Genomic DNA, 17,751 nt, shown 5'->3' with positions numbered 1-17,751 from the left:
TGGGTTTTGGTGAAAGTATTTAGCATGTTTGGTAGTTGGGTGGAATGGGAATGATTATTAATAGTTGGGGAAGAAATGATGAAGGAAGATGAAACCCTTATTTAATAAGGGTATGAGTTTTGCCATTAATGGGGTATTCCAAACCCATAGTAACATTCACAAAACCTATCAACCAAACACTAACAATCACTTTGATACCCATACCTTATGCCTAAACCCCCAACCAAACACACCCTGTGTTTGTCGTTGACTAGTTGGCTATTCTCAATTCTCAAATCTCAATTTCGCCCTCCCCTTGCTTGTAAGTTGTAAGTTTGTAACCACCAATATGCAGTTATTTTTTTGTATAAAAGCCGCCATCTCTTCATCTCAAGCCTCAACTTCTCCAATTTCCCTTCTTCAACTTACATTTCCGTCCTCTTTTCTCTTCTTCTTCTTCTTCTTCTTCTTCTTCTTCTTCTCTCTCTCTCTCTCTCTCTCTCTCTCTCTCTCTCTCTCTCTCTCTTTCTCAGTATATATACAAAAGGTAATCCGTTTCTATACTTGTTGTATATGCTCTGTGCGCTACTCCTGCTGAGTTTAGCGGATAAGGTTGTAGTCCAGTCACCGGAGTTGTAAGTAGTTGTGCGCAGCCGCCACTTTTATCGGGTCGGGAGGAAGAGAAGGAGGAGGTAAAATGCATCAAAAGCTATGTTTGTTGGTTTGTTTGTTACTACTGTTTGCATATTACTATTTGTCGTATTCCTGGTCGTGCTATGGAGGAATGGATTTCATCGACATTACTGTTTGTCTGTTTAGGGTTCAGGGGAATAAGTAGAGATGAAATACGTGTTGGTAACCGGGGGAGTGGTGAGCGGGCTGGGAAAAGGAGTCACAGCTAGCAGTATCGGCCTCATCCTTCAGGCCTGTGGACTCCGCGTCACTTCCATCAAGATTGGTCTCTCTCTCTCTCTCTCTCGCCCTTTCTCGTGTTTCTTTCCTTCGCCGGACACCACTACTACCTAAAAATGACTCTACAACAAAGAAACAATGTTTCATCCTATTATTACTTGCCGCCTCCTTTATCTGTTTCTTTATCTTTGTAAATTTCAGCTCACTGTGTTTCATACAAGGAAAGGAGCTAACTTTAATGTTTTATTTGTCGGTATTATATACGGATTTTTTTGTTTTTTTAAATTGTCATTTACTAGATTAAAATGGATTTAGCCTTCAAAAAATAAAATAAGGGGGAAAAGATTTTACGGAGTATCTTTTTCTTCTTCCTCTCCTCTGTTCACAACCTCCATTCATATCTTTAAGGTCTCTGCTCTCTTTTGTTTGTCATCTTTCTAAAATCTCTTTTTTGACTTCAAGCAACTTGTTAAGATTTATGAATTTTCCAAACTTTAAATTACTTTTTCCTTTTGTTTTAAATTAATTCTTTTCCCTGTTGTTGCTTTTTCTCTTCAACAAAAATCCTGATGATTTTTGTTTTATTAAACAAAGTTATTCTAAATAATAGTAAAGTTGTAATTGGGTCCATTCCTCCTTTTATTATTTTACAAATCGTTCCTACACAGTAATTATACATGTGCCAGTTAAACTTGGAGTAGTGGGATACCAGATGTTATGCAAAATATGGAATGAATCTATAACCTCTTATTTATACTCGCTCACATCTTTATATGCTGGACTACAAACTATTCTATGAATTTATTTTATAAAAAAAAAAATATGCATATACTTGCCTGTTATTCTCTTTTCCTCTAAAAGGGGTTTCATTTCTACTTGCTCAAACTTAAAGCTATTGCTTAATCATAATACAATGATTTGCATTGCTTTACAAACTTTAATATCTTGGCATTCCCCTTTTTACAGATCCATATTTGAATACCGATGCGGGAACAATGTCTCCCTTTGAGCATGGTGAAGTATTTGTCTTGGATGATGGTGGAGAGGTCAGAAGAGCATCTTTTGCACATAGTATTATTTATGTAATCTTAAGATGTTAGTATGGATGGTGCAAAGAAAATTAATATCCACATCCAAATTGGTTATTGACACAGCAGTCTTAAAAAAATCATGATATTTAATTACACTTTCAAGATCATACAACATTTTGCATTCGTTTATCTTCTTAATTATGTCACGGATTAAAACTGAAAGAGCTCGCGGATTGACTAAAAACCTATGCTTGCTAGATGTGTTTTGGTATCTAGTGACCTGTATTAACATTGGTGTTTGTTTTGAAGGTTGACCTTGATCTTGGAAACTATGAGCGGTTCCTTGATATTAAGTTGACACGGGACAACAATATTACCACTGGGAAAATTTACCAGGCATGTATACTTGATGTTTAGTTTATCTATTAATGTTCTATCAATGCTTCTTTAATTTCCTATATATGTCTCGCCAGATAAATTATTAGAAACTGTCTGTTTTGCAGTCTGTGATTGATAAGGAGAGAAGAGGAGATTATTTGGGAAAAACTGTTCAGGTTTGTCTTTAATTTTTGGAGCATATGCTTTTGTGCCATAGCCATCTTTAGTATTCCTTATCTTTGTGTTCTTTGCCCCTTGCTCAGGTTGTGCCTCACATTACAGATGCCATTCAAGAATGGATTGAACGTGTTGCAGCCATCCCAGTAGATGGAAAAGACGGTCCAGCTGATGTTTGTGTCATAGAATTGGGTGGCACTATAGGTATGCTTAGACTTATTCTTCACATGGGATATCATAGTTATATCTCTTTATTGATTGGTCTAAACTTTTGTTTGCCTTTGTGCAGGGGATATTGAATCAATGCCATTTATTGAAGCCTTAGGACAATTCTCATATCGCGTTGGTAAGATAATGTGTCCAAATTGGAACTCAGTGAATAAGGTTTCTAGATTTGATTTGAATTGTAACTTGCATCAGTACTGAAAATATTTCGCTTCTTGCTGTCTTAGGTGCTGGGAACTTTTGTTTGGTACATGTCAGTCTTGTGCCAGTTTTGAATGTGGTTGGTGAGCAGGTAAATTTATCAAACTTAATTTTATTTATATCAAGTAAAATGGGTGGTGAGCATTATATTACATTCAAAATTTCAGAAAACAAAGCCAACCCAGCACAGTGTCAGGGGGTTGAGAAGCCTGGGATTAACACCAAATATTTTAGCATGCCGGAGCACAAAGGTCTCTCTCTCCTTCCCCCACCCACCCCAAATGCAAGTGATATATTTGTGCATATATTTCACTGATATTTAGGACCGCCTACTGAAATTGATTTCCTACTTTCAGAAACTTGCTGAGGATGTCAAGGATAAAATTTCCAGGTTTTGCCATGTTCCGGTATGATGTTTGTGAAATGTGATATCTTGGAATTTTGTTTTATGCACAGTTAACTTTATGGGACATTATTTTCTAAGGTTTCAATTCATTTCAATCACAGGTAGAAAATGTCATTACTCTTTATGATGTTTCAAACATCTGGCATGTTCCTTTGCTTTTGAGAGTAAGTAGTTCTGGTCAATTTCATTCTTTTGTGATTTATATTTGCTTTTTGTTGCAACAATTACAAGGGTAGCTGTTTTTCATTGTTTAGGACCAGAAGGCACATGAAGCAATTTTGAGAGTGCTGAATCTTAAAGGGTCTGTCTAATATCTCAGTTCTTTTTATCTTGATTTTTCCCTTTTCTTTTATGGTTTGTCATCTTCCAAGACTCAATGAAATTAAAACTTTCATAATCATTTGTTATGTATCTTTACACTTAATTTTGTTATTTACGATCTGCAGAGTTGTTAAGGAACCTGTCTTTGGAGAATGGATACGGAGGGCTGAGCTTTGTGACAAGTTACATGACCCAGTAGGTTCCTTCACCTTAATTCTTGGAAAAAATCCACCTTTTTTTGGCTTTAGATTTTCTGAACTCTGTCATTTGAATACCAGGTTAGAGTTGCCATGGTTGGAAAATACACGGGACTTTCAGATTCTTACCTTTCTGTTCTGAAGGTGAACTTGCTTGATTGTCCTTTGTTCTCTTTTCTCATCTGTCACCCTTCATATATATGCAATTCTATGAATATAAAAATACTGGTTTCCACTTTTCAAATTAGTTTTTTTTTTTTTTTTTTAATAATTTGATGATCACTGTTTCTTTAACTTTCCTCTTTTATTAGCTATCTTACAAGTTTAAAATTCACAAATGTTTTGCAGGCTCTTTTGCATGCTTCTGTTGCTTGTCACAGGAAACTTTGTGTAGATTGGGTTCCAGCTGGAGACCTTGAAGACATTACTGCAGAAGAGGTATTTTCAGATCACTTCTTTTTTGTGTTCAATTTTTTTTTTTTTTTTCAAATTACAGAATAATTTACCACCAGTTATTGTTTGCAGAATCCTGACAATTATGAGAGAGCTTGGAAACTATTAAAGGTTTGTCTGAAAGATGTTGCCTACATCTTCCACTATCTAAATGGCTTATGTTCCCCACTGTTGGGCGTTGGCTGAGTTCAGCCTTTGCTCAATTCAAGATGTGACATTGTGGCTTACCATGTAGGGATGTGGTTAAATAGTTAATGTTCACCTACTTATCACCAATTGGTTTTAAAAAGGATCTGTTAAAAAGGATCTGACAACAGATAGCCAAAGAACTCTGTAGTAGCGTGTTTGACTTACAATAACTTAACAAGTACCTTGTCATACAGGGTGCAGATGCTGTACTTGTTCCTGGAGGATTTGGCGACAGGGGAGTGGAGGGAAAAATACTTGCAGCTAAGTATGCTCGTCGAAACCGGATTCCTTACCTCGGAATATGTCTGGGAATGCAAATTGCTGTAATTGAGTTTGCTCGATCGGTTCTTGGTTTGAAAGATGCAAACAGCACAGAATTCGATCCTAATACCCCTAACCCATGTGTTATTTTTATGCCAGAGGTTAGGGTTTCTTTTAATTCTGTTATAGATTGTAACTGATGATATGATTTGGTGGTCTAGTGATCAACATTCTCACCTGCATACCATATTTGCAGGGTTCAAAAACCCATATGGGGGGGACTATGCGGCTTGGATCAAGGAGGACATATTTTCAGGATTTGGACTGCATATCTGCAAAATTGTAAGTCTAGAATTTTTATATTCTTAACAGCTTAAGCATAGGTAGGCAGTTTGCATGTTGACCTCAATGATAAAACTATGTTTTTTATTTTTTATTTTTTGTTTTTTACAGATATGGCAATAAGAAATCCATTGATGAAAGACATCGCCATAGATATGAGGTGTGCCATCATTCAGTTTAGTAATGCACAATCATTGCTAATTATAGGGCTGGCAACTCATCTAATGCTTTCGGTCTGAGTTTGTGTTTATTGGCTAAATAAATAATTCTCGTGTTACCTAGGTGAACCCTGAGATGGTAGAGCAGCTTGAAGATGCTGGTCTCCGTTTTACAGGCAAAGATGAAAGCGGTAGTCGCATGGAGGTATATTTCTTTCATATACAATCACGAAAACTTATCTCTTTGCCATGCCACTCTACTACGATACTACCTAGTTCTGGTTTTTATTCAATACCCTGATCTTGGTTTGCAGATTATTGAACTTCCTACTCATCCTTACTTCGTCGGTGCTCAATTTCATCCCGAGTTCAAATCAAGACCCGGAAAACCTTCTGCACTCTTCTTAGGTAGGCAATCATCTAAACTTGATCCCGCCTTTATTACGACCTCCAAACAGCTTGAATCTCTATATTCTGGATTCTCGTTCCCCAGGATTCTGAACTATTTGTGTTGTTATGGGATGCAGGGCTTATAGCAGCAGCATGTGGGCAACTGGATGTTCTCCTAAAGAAGGAAGTGCCAAAGGTGCATAGCATAAACAGCAGCAATGGTAAGACCTTAATAAAGCACAAATTCACAAATGGACCCATCCTTGCCAATGCATCTTTTGAAGTATACTGCAACGGGAATGGGATCCACGTCTAAAGAGTGAGATATAGATATTCTGCAGCAGCGCTACCATTTTCTATAGGCTGTTTTGTATGGATTTTGGTATTGAATTTGTATGTATAGTTATGGTAGAGTGAGAGATATTCTGCAGCAGATTGGTTGCCTTGTTTAACTCATAGGGTAGTAGTGTAGAGCTGGATTCCGGTCTTTTTGTACGGAACAGGCCTCTTTTGGAAGATTGAAGATTAGTGCAGGCCTGATGAAGAAGGGGATTTAGATGATTACATCTAATCTGATTTACGATTTTATATAGCTTGGGATTGTGATTAGGAAACCAAAAAAGGATTGCGTCCTCATAGCCCAGTGATGTCTGTATTACATTCCATTACTACAGGGTAATGCTGCTAAAAAAATCAATACATGTAATTGGATGAAGTCCTTTAGCAAGATGGGTGCTTTGATCGACTGTTTTGCTGTGTATGAACCCAGTTAATTTCTTTCTACATCTGATTTTTTTTTTTTAATCTTCAGTCGCAAACATCTTTTCCTTAAAAGTTGATTTATTGTAGAGATAATATATAAAATAATCCCTCAACTATGTTATAACTTTTGTGTTGATTTCTTTTTTAAAAGATACACAACAATGTGGAATTGTATGTCTTTGTGGTTGGACATAGTAGTATGTGTTAGTGGTCAATCGTTATACCCTGCACCACGGTGCACATTAATGTGCACCACGTACGTAAAATGACGTCGTTTCGGTGTCAGTGGACGCAGACCCGAATGACTCCAGGGAATTCATTATCTATAATACACATAATCATTATTTAGAATACACAGAACGTTTGCCTAGAATACACAGAATGTTTGCCCAAAATACACAGAATATTGACACAAAATACACAGAACTCATCCTTCTAACATTCGAATGCACAAACACATCACAACATGTGTTAATAACATGAATACATAGAATATTGACACAAAATACACAGAACTCATCCTCCTAAGCATTCGAATGCACAAACACATCACAGCATGTGTTCCTAACATGAATACACATAACGGTTGCCTAGAATACACAGAACGGTTGCCTAGAATACACAGAATGATTGCCTGAAATACACAGAATATTAACATAAATACAGAGACCTGCCGAAATGGGAAACATGATTTCCAAAAAACGGACGATTAGTTTACAATGCTCAAAACGACGTCGTTTAGATACGTGGTGCACATTGCTATGTGCACCATGGTGCACGGTATAATTCGCCTTTAGTGGTTGGTACTATCTAAATGGCTTCCCCAATGATCAAACTCGCTTTGATTAGGCTGGTAGGTTGGACCATTTGGGTTTGAATTGTTCTTTTATTTTGCAATTCAATTACTATATTTTAAGGGTTTGGGCTTGTGGATATAATATTATTCTTTTTCCAACCCTATATTCTAATATCTACTTGATTTTATGATGAGCCCAATCAATTAACAAATAATCATTGGCATCATTCGTAGAGATAGCTACAAAAAGTACGTGTTTCAAAACTCTACCAAAATTAAACTCTTATTTTTTGTTTTGTTTTTTTTTTTCCTAAACCCAACAACAAAATATATTGGAATTGTCTAATTAGGAACCCAATGATCTCAAGAATTGTAAGAGCGACTTAGCCGAATAGGGAGAAGGTCTTCCTGCACTCGATGGTCAGTATCACGACTAGAAGAGATGAGGAAACGGACCGACTCCCTCTTCGTTGAGATGGACACCAACTATTGGCCCAAGAGTTAGGCCCAAGTGATAGGTGTTGGACGACACAACCAAAAAAAATAAACAGGCTAGAGTTAGTTAAGCCGCATGTAGAGAAAGTGGCAGATGAAAATTAGGTCGGTTGGGAGGCATGTAGAGAAGGTAGCAAGTCCTAATAAAGTCCAAGCCAACTAGGCTAGTTGTGCCACATGTAGAGAAGGTGGCGAATGAGCCAATTGGGTCGCACGCAAGGAAGGCGACGAATACGCTAGTTTATACGCACATAGAGAAGATGGCGAATGGGCTAGTTGGGCCACATGTAGTGAAGACACCAAATGTGCAAGTTGGTTCGCATGCAAGGAAGACGGTAAATGGGTGGGGAAGGTGGTAAGTAGGCTAGTTGGAGCACAATGTTGAGAAACCAACTAATATTGAGGGAAACAGTTGGGCCGCATATATAGAAGGCGGTAAGGCTAGGTGGGTCGCTTGTATGGAAGGCAATAAAAACTGAGTAGGTTAGTTGGGATGCATGTAGAGAAGGCGGCAAGAACTAAGTGGCCCAGTTGGGTTGTGTGCCCATAAAGGTCTCATGTGGAACACTCGACGCAATATAAAACTATGACAAGACGAAATGAAAAAGATGAAGGGTCAATAAAAAAATACCACAAGTGGATGAACCCGCTAACTGAACGCTTGACAGAAAGACATCAAGAACAAAATGGAAGAGTCTCGGGGGCCAGCCACTAATCCTGAGCAGAAATATTACTCCCGCCAATGCCTCCGATGTCGATGCATTTGACTCATTGACTATACAGCCAAGCGAGGTGTTGGCCTATACCGAAAAATGCAACATGATGCGGTTACCTCCACCCTTCCCGTGGAGTTTCCCGAGGTCGACAAGTCCAAATGTCATCGATTCCATAAGCAACATAACCACGACACTAATTAGTGTCACACATTAAAATGGGAGATCAAGCTGTTGGGTAACAGTAAAGCAAAAGGCTCTTAGCCTCCACCATAATTACCTCCTAATTAAGTGGATCACCTTGTGACCACCATGAAGCTTCATGTGATGCAACGTGTCCAATACCCCATTCACTTTGCTATTCTTACGCACATTTTGTGGCTAGTAATTGGAGGAGTTGCTATGTTCATTACTATAAATAGTAACTCCTCCAGTTCAGAAAGAACACGAACAAATATATCTTCTTCTTCTTCTTCTTCTTCTTCTTCTTCTGCTTTGTTACTCACTCCAAGTTTGAGCATAATTCTTTTGGTTCAATATTCTGTGTTTGCTTGTCGAGAGCTTACGATACCCTGGTCGTATAAAGCTTTTAAGGCAGTGTTGTGTTCAACACGTCACCGAATTATCCTACACTTTCCTGTTCAAATCCAGCCTATATCAAAAGGACTTTCGTTCGACACTGTTTTCATTCCAGTTCGTCGAAAATACAACAGTTAAAAGCTTTATATACGTTGATAGCAATGTCTGGATCATCCAAGAACGTCGTCGACCTCAATTCCATTGAGCCATTAACTGATGGTCTCAACTACAGGCGCTGGTCCGCGAAATTGTTAATGTTGTTGGAAGCTCAGGATCTTGACTACGTAATTTACGTGGATCCTGCTAAATTTCAACCGACTTCTGAAACGGGTGCATCTAAAACTATAGAATCGGAAAAACAAGTCGCCTCCAAGGAAATTGCAAGTGATCCGAAAGCGTCATCAACCAAAACCACTCCTGTGACCCGAGAGGTTTAACCAAATATGAGAAGGACAATAAGAATGCACGGGCGGCTATTCTGCAGCGGATGACCAATGCCCTCTTCCACATATTTCCAAAACTATTTGGGACCTACTGCAACAAAAATATGGTTCGGATGATGCTTGGAGGAGAAAGTACGCCATCGGTTGTTGGCTAAATTTCAGACTAACTGACTCAAAATCGATAGTAAAACAGGTGCATGAATACAAGAACCTAGTGGCTGACATGCTGACTGAAGGAAGCGAGGTAAACGACACTTTCATTGCTGACGCCTTAATTGAGAAGTTACCCGAGTCCTGGTCAGACTTAAAAAATAAGATGAAACACGAGAGGAAATATCAAACTTTACAGCACCTGGTCAACAGCTTGAACATAGAAGAGGAAAATCGGCTAATGCTGAGGTCCGAGATTATTCCTGGTAATGTAAAAGCTAAAACGTGGTAGAAACTAGTGTTTATTTTGACAGGACAAAATCTGGTGGAAATAATAAAAGCGGGAATAAGAATGTCAAATCCCACAACAACAATGGCCCTAAGAACGGCAAGATTCAGAAGAAAGGGAAAAGCGGCGAGTGCTTTGTTTGCTGGAAACGAGGTCATCGTGCTGCTCAGTGCTATTACAGAAAAGGGGCAACCTCACAGAACCCAAATGATGGTGGGTCTAAGCCTAAAAATCAAGCAAACCTACTGGAAAACTCGGAGGACGCTGAAGTAATTGCAGCTGTGATAACTGAGGTCAACATGGTTAGCAATCCAGATGAATGGGTAGTAGACACGGGAGCATCTCGCCACTTTTGCAACGACAAAAGCATGTTTAAGACGTTCAAGCCGATCACTGAAAGAGAACAAGTATTCATGGGAAATTCTAGCGTTTCTGAGGTAAGTGGTTGTAACACCCCGTAAATTTCATTCAAGCCTTAAGACCGGTGATTAAATTCCACTGGGCATTTTTATTTAATTTACTTGGGCTCAATCCTTCCAATTATATACATATAATTCCTTCCGGAATTATTTATTAATTCTAAGGCCCAATTCTTGATCTAATTCTTGTAAGGGATTTATTTTAATTGGATCCTTACAATTTCTATGGAGCATTTTATAAATGGCCCAATATGTATATATATATTTATTCTTGAAAGATGAAATTTCCTACTTACTAGTATTATATTAAATCATGCAAGACCCATTCTCTTAAAAAGGCCCATTATCTACTCTAGTTACCCTAATGTGATATATTTTATGTATGTAATGATTTCTCCCATAATATAAAAGGAACTTGTATCAACCCTACCATTCCTTTTTCTTTCCCTGCAAACAATTCATCCTCAACATTGACTCTCCTAAAAACCCTACAACATACAATACCCCTTCACCTTCAAGATTCAAGACCAAGATTGCTCCTTTAGGATTTCTAAAGCTTGGGTAAGTGTTTATCTCTAGGAATACACCTTGCATCATGTTATTTTCATAATCTTTATACAAGTTCTTATGTTATTTCCTTTTGGGGAAAAGATGATCAAGGTGAAGGTGAAGCTTAGTAAGGAGGTTTAAGAGTTCTTGGGTGAAGTGTGCTTCAAGAGGTAACCATCATGTCTCACAAAATCTATTTTACACTCTCAATCTATGATATTATTTGGTGTGTTGGAATCCTGAGAAATTCTTTGCTACTTAGCCTATTTGTTATTGTCTGTGAAGTTATTTTGATGGATTATGAACTTGTGTTCTTGATCCTTTGCATATAGATGTTTATGGATATTTATTGGTATGGATTCCTTATTTATTTGGCTTCTGGGAGATGTAATCTAGTAATCTGATCCTATTCTTGTATTCTGGAATGAATATTGCGTATTCTGTCTATTCTGATCTGGGAGTGGTTTAGAGTTGCTCTTGCGGTAAGGTTAGGCGGTATAATGTGTCCCGCCTAAGTGGTCCGCAAGAACAATGAAGGAAGGGTGTGGCGGAAGGTGGTGCACCGCTGGGCGGCCTCGTCCCTTCGTGCGGAGAAGGACAGCGGACCGGCGTGCTCCGCTGGAAGGCACCGTTGGTGTGGACGGTGGAGTGTGGCGGCACAGGGTGTTCCGCCAAGGTGTACCGCTAGTGTATCCTTGGTTCTGTTTCCAGTGAGTTGTTTTGTGATCTGTTGTCTGATTGTTTCACCTTTGGTTCTGGATTTTGTTGGAATATTCTGTTGGGTATTTTACCATGTTTTTGGAGTATTTATTCATATCTCTTGATCCATTTACCATGTTTTTGGAGTATTTATTCATATCTCTTGATCCATCTTTTGAGCCTCTTGGTTAGTTGAATCCTTGATTATATTATCTGGGAGTTGGTTTGTGTTCATATCTGAGATGAACACTCTGAGTGGTTGTTCTTGGGATGAGTTTGAGGTTGGATATGGAGTGGTGGATCTTTGAGTATCTCTTGGGCTGTTTGAGGATGAACTAACTGTGGAACTAACTTTGGACTTCGGTCCCTGTGATTGGGTTTTTACCCCTGTGATTGGACTTCGGTTCCTGTGATTGGGTTTTTTTACCCCTGTGTACCTAACTTCTAACTTTCGGGCTTGGTGTTTGGTGTGAGAGTTGGTACTTGGGTTGGAAGTTAAGGTTTTGGTGCTTATCCTTGGGTTGAGGTCTGTTTGGTTCCTTGTTGACTCTTGAGTTGTGGTGTACCTTGTTGATTATTGGTTATTCTTTGATATATTGCAGTTTGGTTGTTTCTTATGAGTATTTGGTTGAGTTTGTGATTCGGTTGGATATTGGTATTGTTGAGAAGTCTTGGTTTATATATTCTTTCAGCTTGTTGTTGTTGAGTATCCGATTTTAAATATCGATAGTTCGTTGGTGTATATATTCTATATGGGTGTGTAAACCTATTTACAAACTTACTATATATCTATACTTCCTTGCGGGTGTGAATGGTGGTTGCTTAGCAGTCTTTTGCTAATGGTTTCTTGTATGTTTTCCAGGTATGCAATAAGTCTAAGCGTGAGCGCGATAGAGATATATCCGTATGAGGCAGCTTAGACTAGGTTGTTATGTTTTAGACTTATGTTTTGGGCCTGTGTGCCAATATGAGATTCTACATATGAGATTCTACATACTCTTGTTTTAGATCTTGGATCTTTTGGACATGTTTGAGGATTTATATACTATTTGGTTTCAGTTTTTGGTTAGCCTGTGCATCTAGGCCGTGTTTTCTTACCTAGATGTGGCATGACACCCCTTAGGTTATAATTCGCTTTCGCTATGTTATGTTTTATAGTTGAGATAGACAGCTTTTGTGTTAAAGTTTAGCTATCTTGGCTTGTGAAAAGTTGGGGTGTCACAGTGGTAAAGAGAAAATTGAGCTTATGCTATATTCTGGGAAAAAGTTAATGTTGCGAGATGTGTTGTATGTTCCTTCCCTCCGTAGAAACTTAATCTCCGAAGCCTTGCTAAACAAGGCTGGAAATAAGTTAGTTTTTGAGTCTAATCGGTTGATAATGACTCTTTGTGGGCAATATTTGGGGAAGGGATATCTGCGGGGAGGACTATTTGTGTTAGGTATCTCTGTAATTAGAAATCCTCCTGCAGTTGAGGGTCCACCGTTGGCCATTTACGATTCTATCCCGAATGGGCATGGCCCGAATAACAATAATAATGTCTCCTCTTCTGCTTATATCATTGTCTCCTCTAATGTTTGGCATGGTAGACTAGGACATGTTGGTTTAAATTGCTTAAAAAGACTGAAAAGCATGAACTTATTACCAAACTTGTCTAGTGAATCATATGCTCAATGTGAAACATGTGCTGAAGCTAAATTTGCTAGAAAATCATTCTCCTCTGTGAACCATAATACCTCTTCTGTGCTAGAACTTATTCATTCTGATTTAGCAGATTTTAAAAGCACTGAAAGCCGAGGAGGTAAACGATATTATATTTCATTTATTGATGATTATTCTCGTTTTACAAAGATCTATCTTTTGAGAACAAAAGACGAAGCCGAACAAAAGTTTTTGGTTTTCAAATCCGAAGTTGAAAATCAGTTAGACAAAAAGATTAAAAGGCTTCGTTCTGATAGAGGAGGAGAATATGAAGTAAAATCTCTTAAATGTTTGTGTGAGTTTTCTGGCATTATCCATGAAGTCACTGCGCCTTATACTCCCCAACAGAATGGCATAACTGAAAGGAAGAACCGCACTCTCAAAGAAATGATTAATGCAATGATAATCAGTTCAGGTGCTCCTGACTCCCTGTGGGGGGAAGCTGTTCTAACTGCAAACCACATACTGAATAGAGTACCCCATAAAGGGTTTGAAAAAACCCCATATGAGTTGTGGAAAGGGCATGCCTCTAACCTCAAATATTTCAAAGTGTGGGGGTGCTTGGCAAAGGTGGGACTCCCGTCCTTTAAAAGGCCTAACCTAGGGCCCAAAACCTTAGATGCCGTATTTGTTGGTTATGCAAAAAATAGCGCGGCCTATAGATTTATGTGCTTAGAAAATCGTTCAATCTGTGAGTCAAGAGATGTTGTCTTCTTTGAACACATCTTTCCTCTATGGAATACTCAAAATTTATATGATAATAGTATTCAAAGATATGAGCGTGCTCAACTTCCTATGCCTAGTGTTGCAGAAGAAACTGATGAGCCCAGAAGAAGCAAAAGACCTAGAATTGAGAAAAGGTTTGGCTCTGACTTCATAACCTATCTGACTGAGATGAAAGATATAAACGAATTGTGTGATCAGTTGGTATGTCAGTTGGTGTTAGAAGAAGAGCCAAAGACCTTTGAAGATGCTATGCGCTCAATTGATTCCACTTTGTGGAAAGAAGCAATCCAAAGTGAGTTGGACTCTATCAAGTCCAATCATACCTGGGAATTGGTAGACCTACCTAAAGGGTGCAAACCAATAGGTTGTAAGTGGATCTTCAAAAGGAAACTGAGACCAGATGGGTCCATAGAGAGATTTAAAGCCAAGCTAGTAGCCAAAGGCTATACCCAGAGATTTGGTGAAGATTACTTTTACACATATTCACCTGTAACAAAAATCTCAACTATTCGTATTTTGTTTGCTTTAGCATCCATGCACAGGTTGATAGTTCATCAAATGGATGTGAAAACGGCATTCCTGAACGGTGATCTAGAAGAAGAGATCTACATGGAACAACCTCATGGATGTGTTGCTCCAGGTCAGGAAGAAAAGGTATGCAGACTCAAAAAATCTCTATATGGTTTAAAAAAAGCACCAAAACAGTGGTATGAAAAGTTTCATTAAACAATAATAGAACTGGGTTACACTACTAACCGGTCAGATGCATGCTTGTATACCAAAGAGATTGAGTCAAATGTTGTGATTATATGCCTGTATGTAGATGACATGCTGATATTTAGTTCAAACATAGAAGCTATTAATGAGACCAAAAGGGTCCTATGTGCTAAATTTGACATGAAGGATCTGGGTGAAGCCGATGTTATACTCGGAGTAAAAGTACTCAAAACCGACAAAGGTTACCTTTTGTCACAAAGTCACTATACAGAGAAGCTGTTAAAGAAATTCAACAACTTTGAGGTAACTCCGGCTAAAACCCCTTATGATCCAAGTGTCAAATTATCAAAAGTTATGGGAGAGAGTGTGTCTCAAGAAGAATATGCAAAAATAATTGGGAGTTTAATGTTCTTGATAAACTATACTAGGCCCGATATTGCATTTGCAGTGAACAAGCTCAGTCGATATACACACAACCCGAGTAGTTCCCACTAGAGTGCACTGAAACGAGTGCTAAGGTACGTAAGGGGTACTATAGACTGGGGACTTGACTATTCAGGATTCCCAACAGTGATGGAAGGGTTTTGTGATGCAAATTTAAACTGGGTAAATGACAGTGAAGATGCCAGCTCAACAAGTGGATATGTGTTCACTATGTGTGGTGCTGCTATATAGTGGAAATCGACTAAGCAGTCGTGTATAGCTAGATCAACTATGGAAGCAGAGTTCATAGCCCTAGATCTAGCTAGCCAAGAGGTTCAGTGGCTAAGAAACTTGTTGGTAGACGTGCCATTGTGGGGGTGTCCAACACCTGCTGTACCTATACATTGTGATTCCCAAACTACCATTTGTGTTGCAAAAAATAGTGTCTATAATGGGAAGAGAAGACACATAAGAGTCAAACATGAGTCTGTAAGGCAGTTACTATTAAACGGGGTTATCACAATGGAATTTGTGAGATCTGAGAGGAATATTGCAGATCCTCTCACAAAAGGCTTAAATCGGAAAGCCATCCTTGAAACATCAAGGGAGATGGGCTTAAAACCAATGAGGTAAGAAATTCATGATGGATCCCACTTCGGTGGTCAAACGAAGTCATGGAAAGACTTACACTAAAAGTTGTGGTACCAAGTAACCATGACTTACTCTGTAGCCCTCTGTGGGTGGTCTATGTTGAGATAGACCTGACAAAGTAAAAGTCTATATAGAGATAGACACAACATGGGTTTATGAATAAGTCAAGAATTTAACTGTGCAGAACCTTCAAAATTAGAGTTGAAGTGAACACTTGAGTTCAAAATTTTACTGATCTGAGAGTTCAAGAATCATCTCACTCTCAAGGAAGGAAATTACTCAGTGGTTTCACGTGTCAGTTCAAGCCATTGGCACTGATATTAAAATTAGCTCTCGTGCTTTGCTCAGACATTCTTCTATTATCGCCTTTCTTCTTAACTGTGCGGGGGATGTTGGGTAATAGTAAAGCAAAAGGCTCTTAGTCTCCACCATAATTACCTCCTAATTAAGTGGATCACCTTGTGATCACCATGAAGCTTCATGTGATGCAACGTGTCCAATACCCCATTCACTTTGATATTCTTACGCACATTTTGTGGCTGGTAATTGGAGGAGTTGCTATGTTCATTACAATAAATAGTAACTCCTCCAGTTTAGAAAGAACACGAACAAATATATCTTCTTCTTCTTCTTCTTCTTCTTCTTCTTCTTCTTCTGCTTTGTTACTCACTCCAAGTCTAAGCATAATTCTTTTGGTTCAATATTCTGTGTTTGCTTGTCGAGAGCTTACGATACCTTGGTCGTATAAAGCTTTTAAGGCAGTGTTGTGTTCAACACGTCACAGAATTATCCTACATTTTACTGTTCAAATCCAGCCTATATCAAAAGGACTTTCGTCCGACATTGTTTTCATTCCAGTTCGTCGAAAATACAACACAAGCTCCTCCTACAATCTAGGGAGCTAAAAATACTTCATTGATTGGCATAAGGTGGTGAAGAGTAATACATGGAAGGAAGGAGGTAAAAAAACTCCAATTGGCTCCCCTTGAAGAAAAGGGGTGAAATAGAATATAGGGGTAGCAGATAGAAGAAAGAAACTAATCATCAACGTAATCTTTAGGAGATAGAACCATGTAGATGAAGAGGGGTTGTATATAGGTTTGAACCATAGTTTTTGAAGAAACTAAAGCATGAACGAGCCTACACTAGATGGCATCTGTTATTAAACACAATGAAGTGTAGTTAGCACGACGGCTAAGTAAGGAGATTCATAGGTCACCCAAAACTAAATAAAGGTTTTAGAAAATAGATATTTGAATACTTTAATACTTAGCTCATAGGCTGAGACTCTACCTGCAACAAGTTATAACAATTATCAAGCAAATCAACAAATAGTGAAAAATCATGGATTTTACATTTTGATTTCAATCAGATTATTTGAAATTTTCCTCACAAGGAACTTTCCACCAACTTTCGCCTCAGCGAGGGCTCACCAACTTCCCTTGGTGCTTAAACTTTCATCACATCTCCTTTCATCGTAGCTACAGATTAACTACATTCTCATATCAAAAGTCCACTTAGTTTCTTTGTAGAAAGCACATTCTCATATCAAAAGTCCACTTAGTTTCTTTGTAGAAAGCACATTCTCATATCAAAAGTCCACTTAATTTCTTTGCATTCTCATATCAAAAGTCCACTTAGTTTCTTCTTCGAAAGCGTGAGGCCTTTGGAGTATTCTGCTTAACTCCCTCTCTGACCACTTGGATCATCGAACTCGGGTTCAGTGGTTATCCCCCGGTCTAATACTGACCCCCTGGACGTAAGGTTCGTTAGAATGATTCCTAGCTGGCCCTACTAGGTCCATAAAAACGACACCTACCCGGACTTCATAGAGTAACTATAAGTGTGCACACCCCCGCAGGAATACGTCATCCTAACGAGTTATATAGTACTCGGCGAATAGACTTCGCCCACAGTATGGATGATCATACACCATAACAACCATTGGGCAAGGGCACTTAAAGCCACCCGTAGGTCAATCAAGGTCCTCCTCAACTTACTCAGAAACTAAGGTTTTCAAA

General features: G+C 38.6%; 1 protein-coding gene across 2 annotated transcripts; it reads left to right on the top strand.

Annotated features, from left to right (window-relative positions):
• Positions 1 to 401: 401 nt before the first annotated feature.
• LOC115999227 (CTP synthase-like) lies at positions 402 to 6,421 on the top strand. Of its 2 annotated transcripts, XM_031239064.1 has the most exons (22): positions 402 to 671; positions 799 to 937; positions 1,858 to 1,937; positions 2,232 to 2,318; positions 2,426 to 2,476; positions 2,564 to 2,681; positions 2,767 to 2,823; positions 2,930 to 2,994; positions 3,071 to 3,154; positions 3,260 to 3,310; positions 3,411 to 3,473; positions 3,564 to 3,610; positions 3,756 to 3,825; positions 3,909 to 3,971; positions 4,176 to 4,265; positions 4,353 to 4,391; positions 4,664 to 4,891; positions 4,987 to 5,072; positions 5,184 to 5,232; positions 5,355 to 5,435; positions 5,545 to 5,638; positions 5,758 to 6,421. In XM_031239064.1, exons 2-22 carry the CDS (start codon positions 820 to 822, stop codon positions 5,934 to 5,936), a joined length of 1,800 nt encoding a protein of 599 aa, XP_031094924.1. In that variant the 5' UTR covers positions 402 to 671; positions 799 to 819; the 3' UTR covers positions 5,937 to 6,421. The 2 variants fall into 2 exon arrangements, with proteins under 2 accessions (XP_031094924.1, XP_031094925.1); XM_031239065.1 differs by lacking the exon at positions 799 to 937.
• Positions 6,422 to 17,751: the final 11,330 nt, after the last annotated feature.

Source organism: Ipomoea triloba, chromosome 12 (genome assembly GCF_003576645.1).
Source record: "Ipomoea triloba cultivar NCNSP0323 chromosome 12, ASM357664v1".
In the NCBI taxonomy this organism is placed as follows: domain Eukaryota; kingdom Viridiplantae; phylum Streptophyta; class Magnoliopsida; order Solanales; family Convolvulaceae; genus Ipomoea; species Ipomoea triloba.
This window is presented reverse-complemented; position numbering and strand designations above follow the sequence as displayed.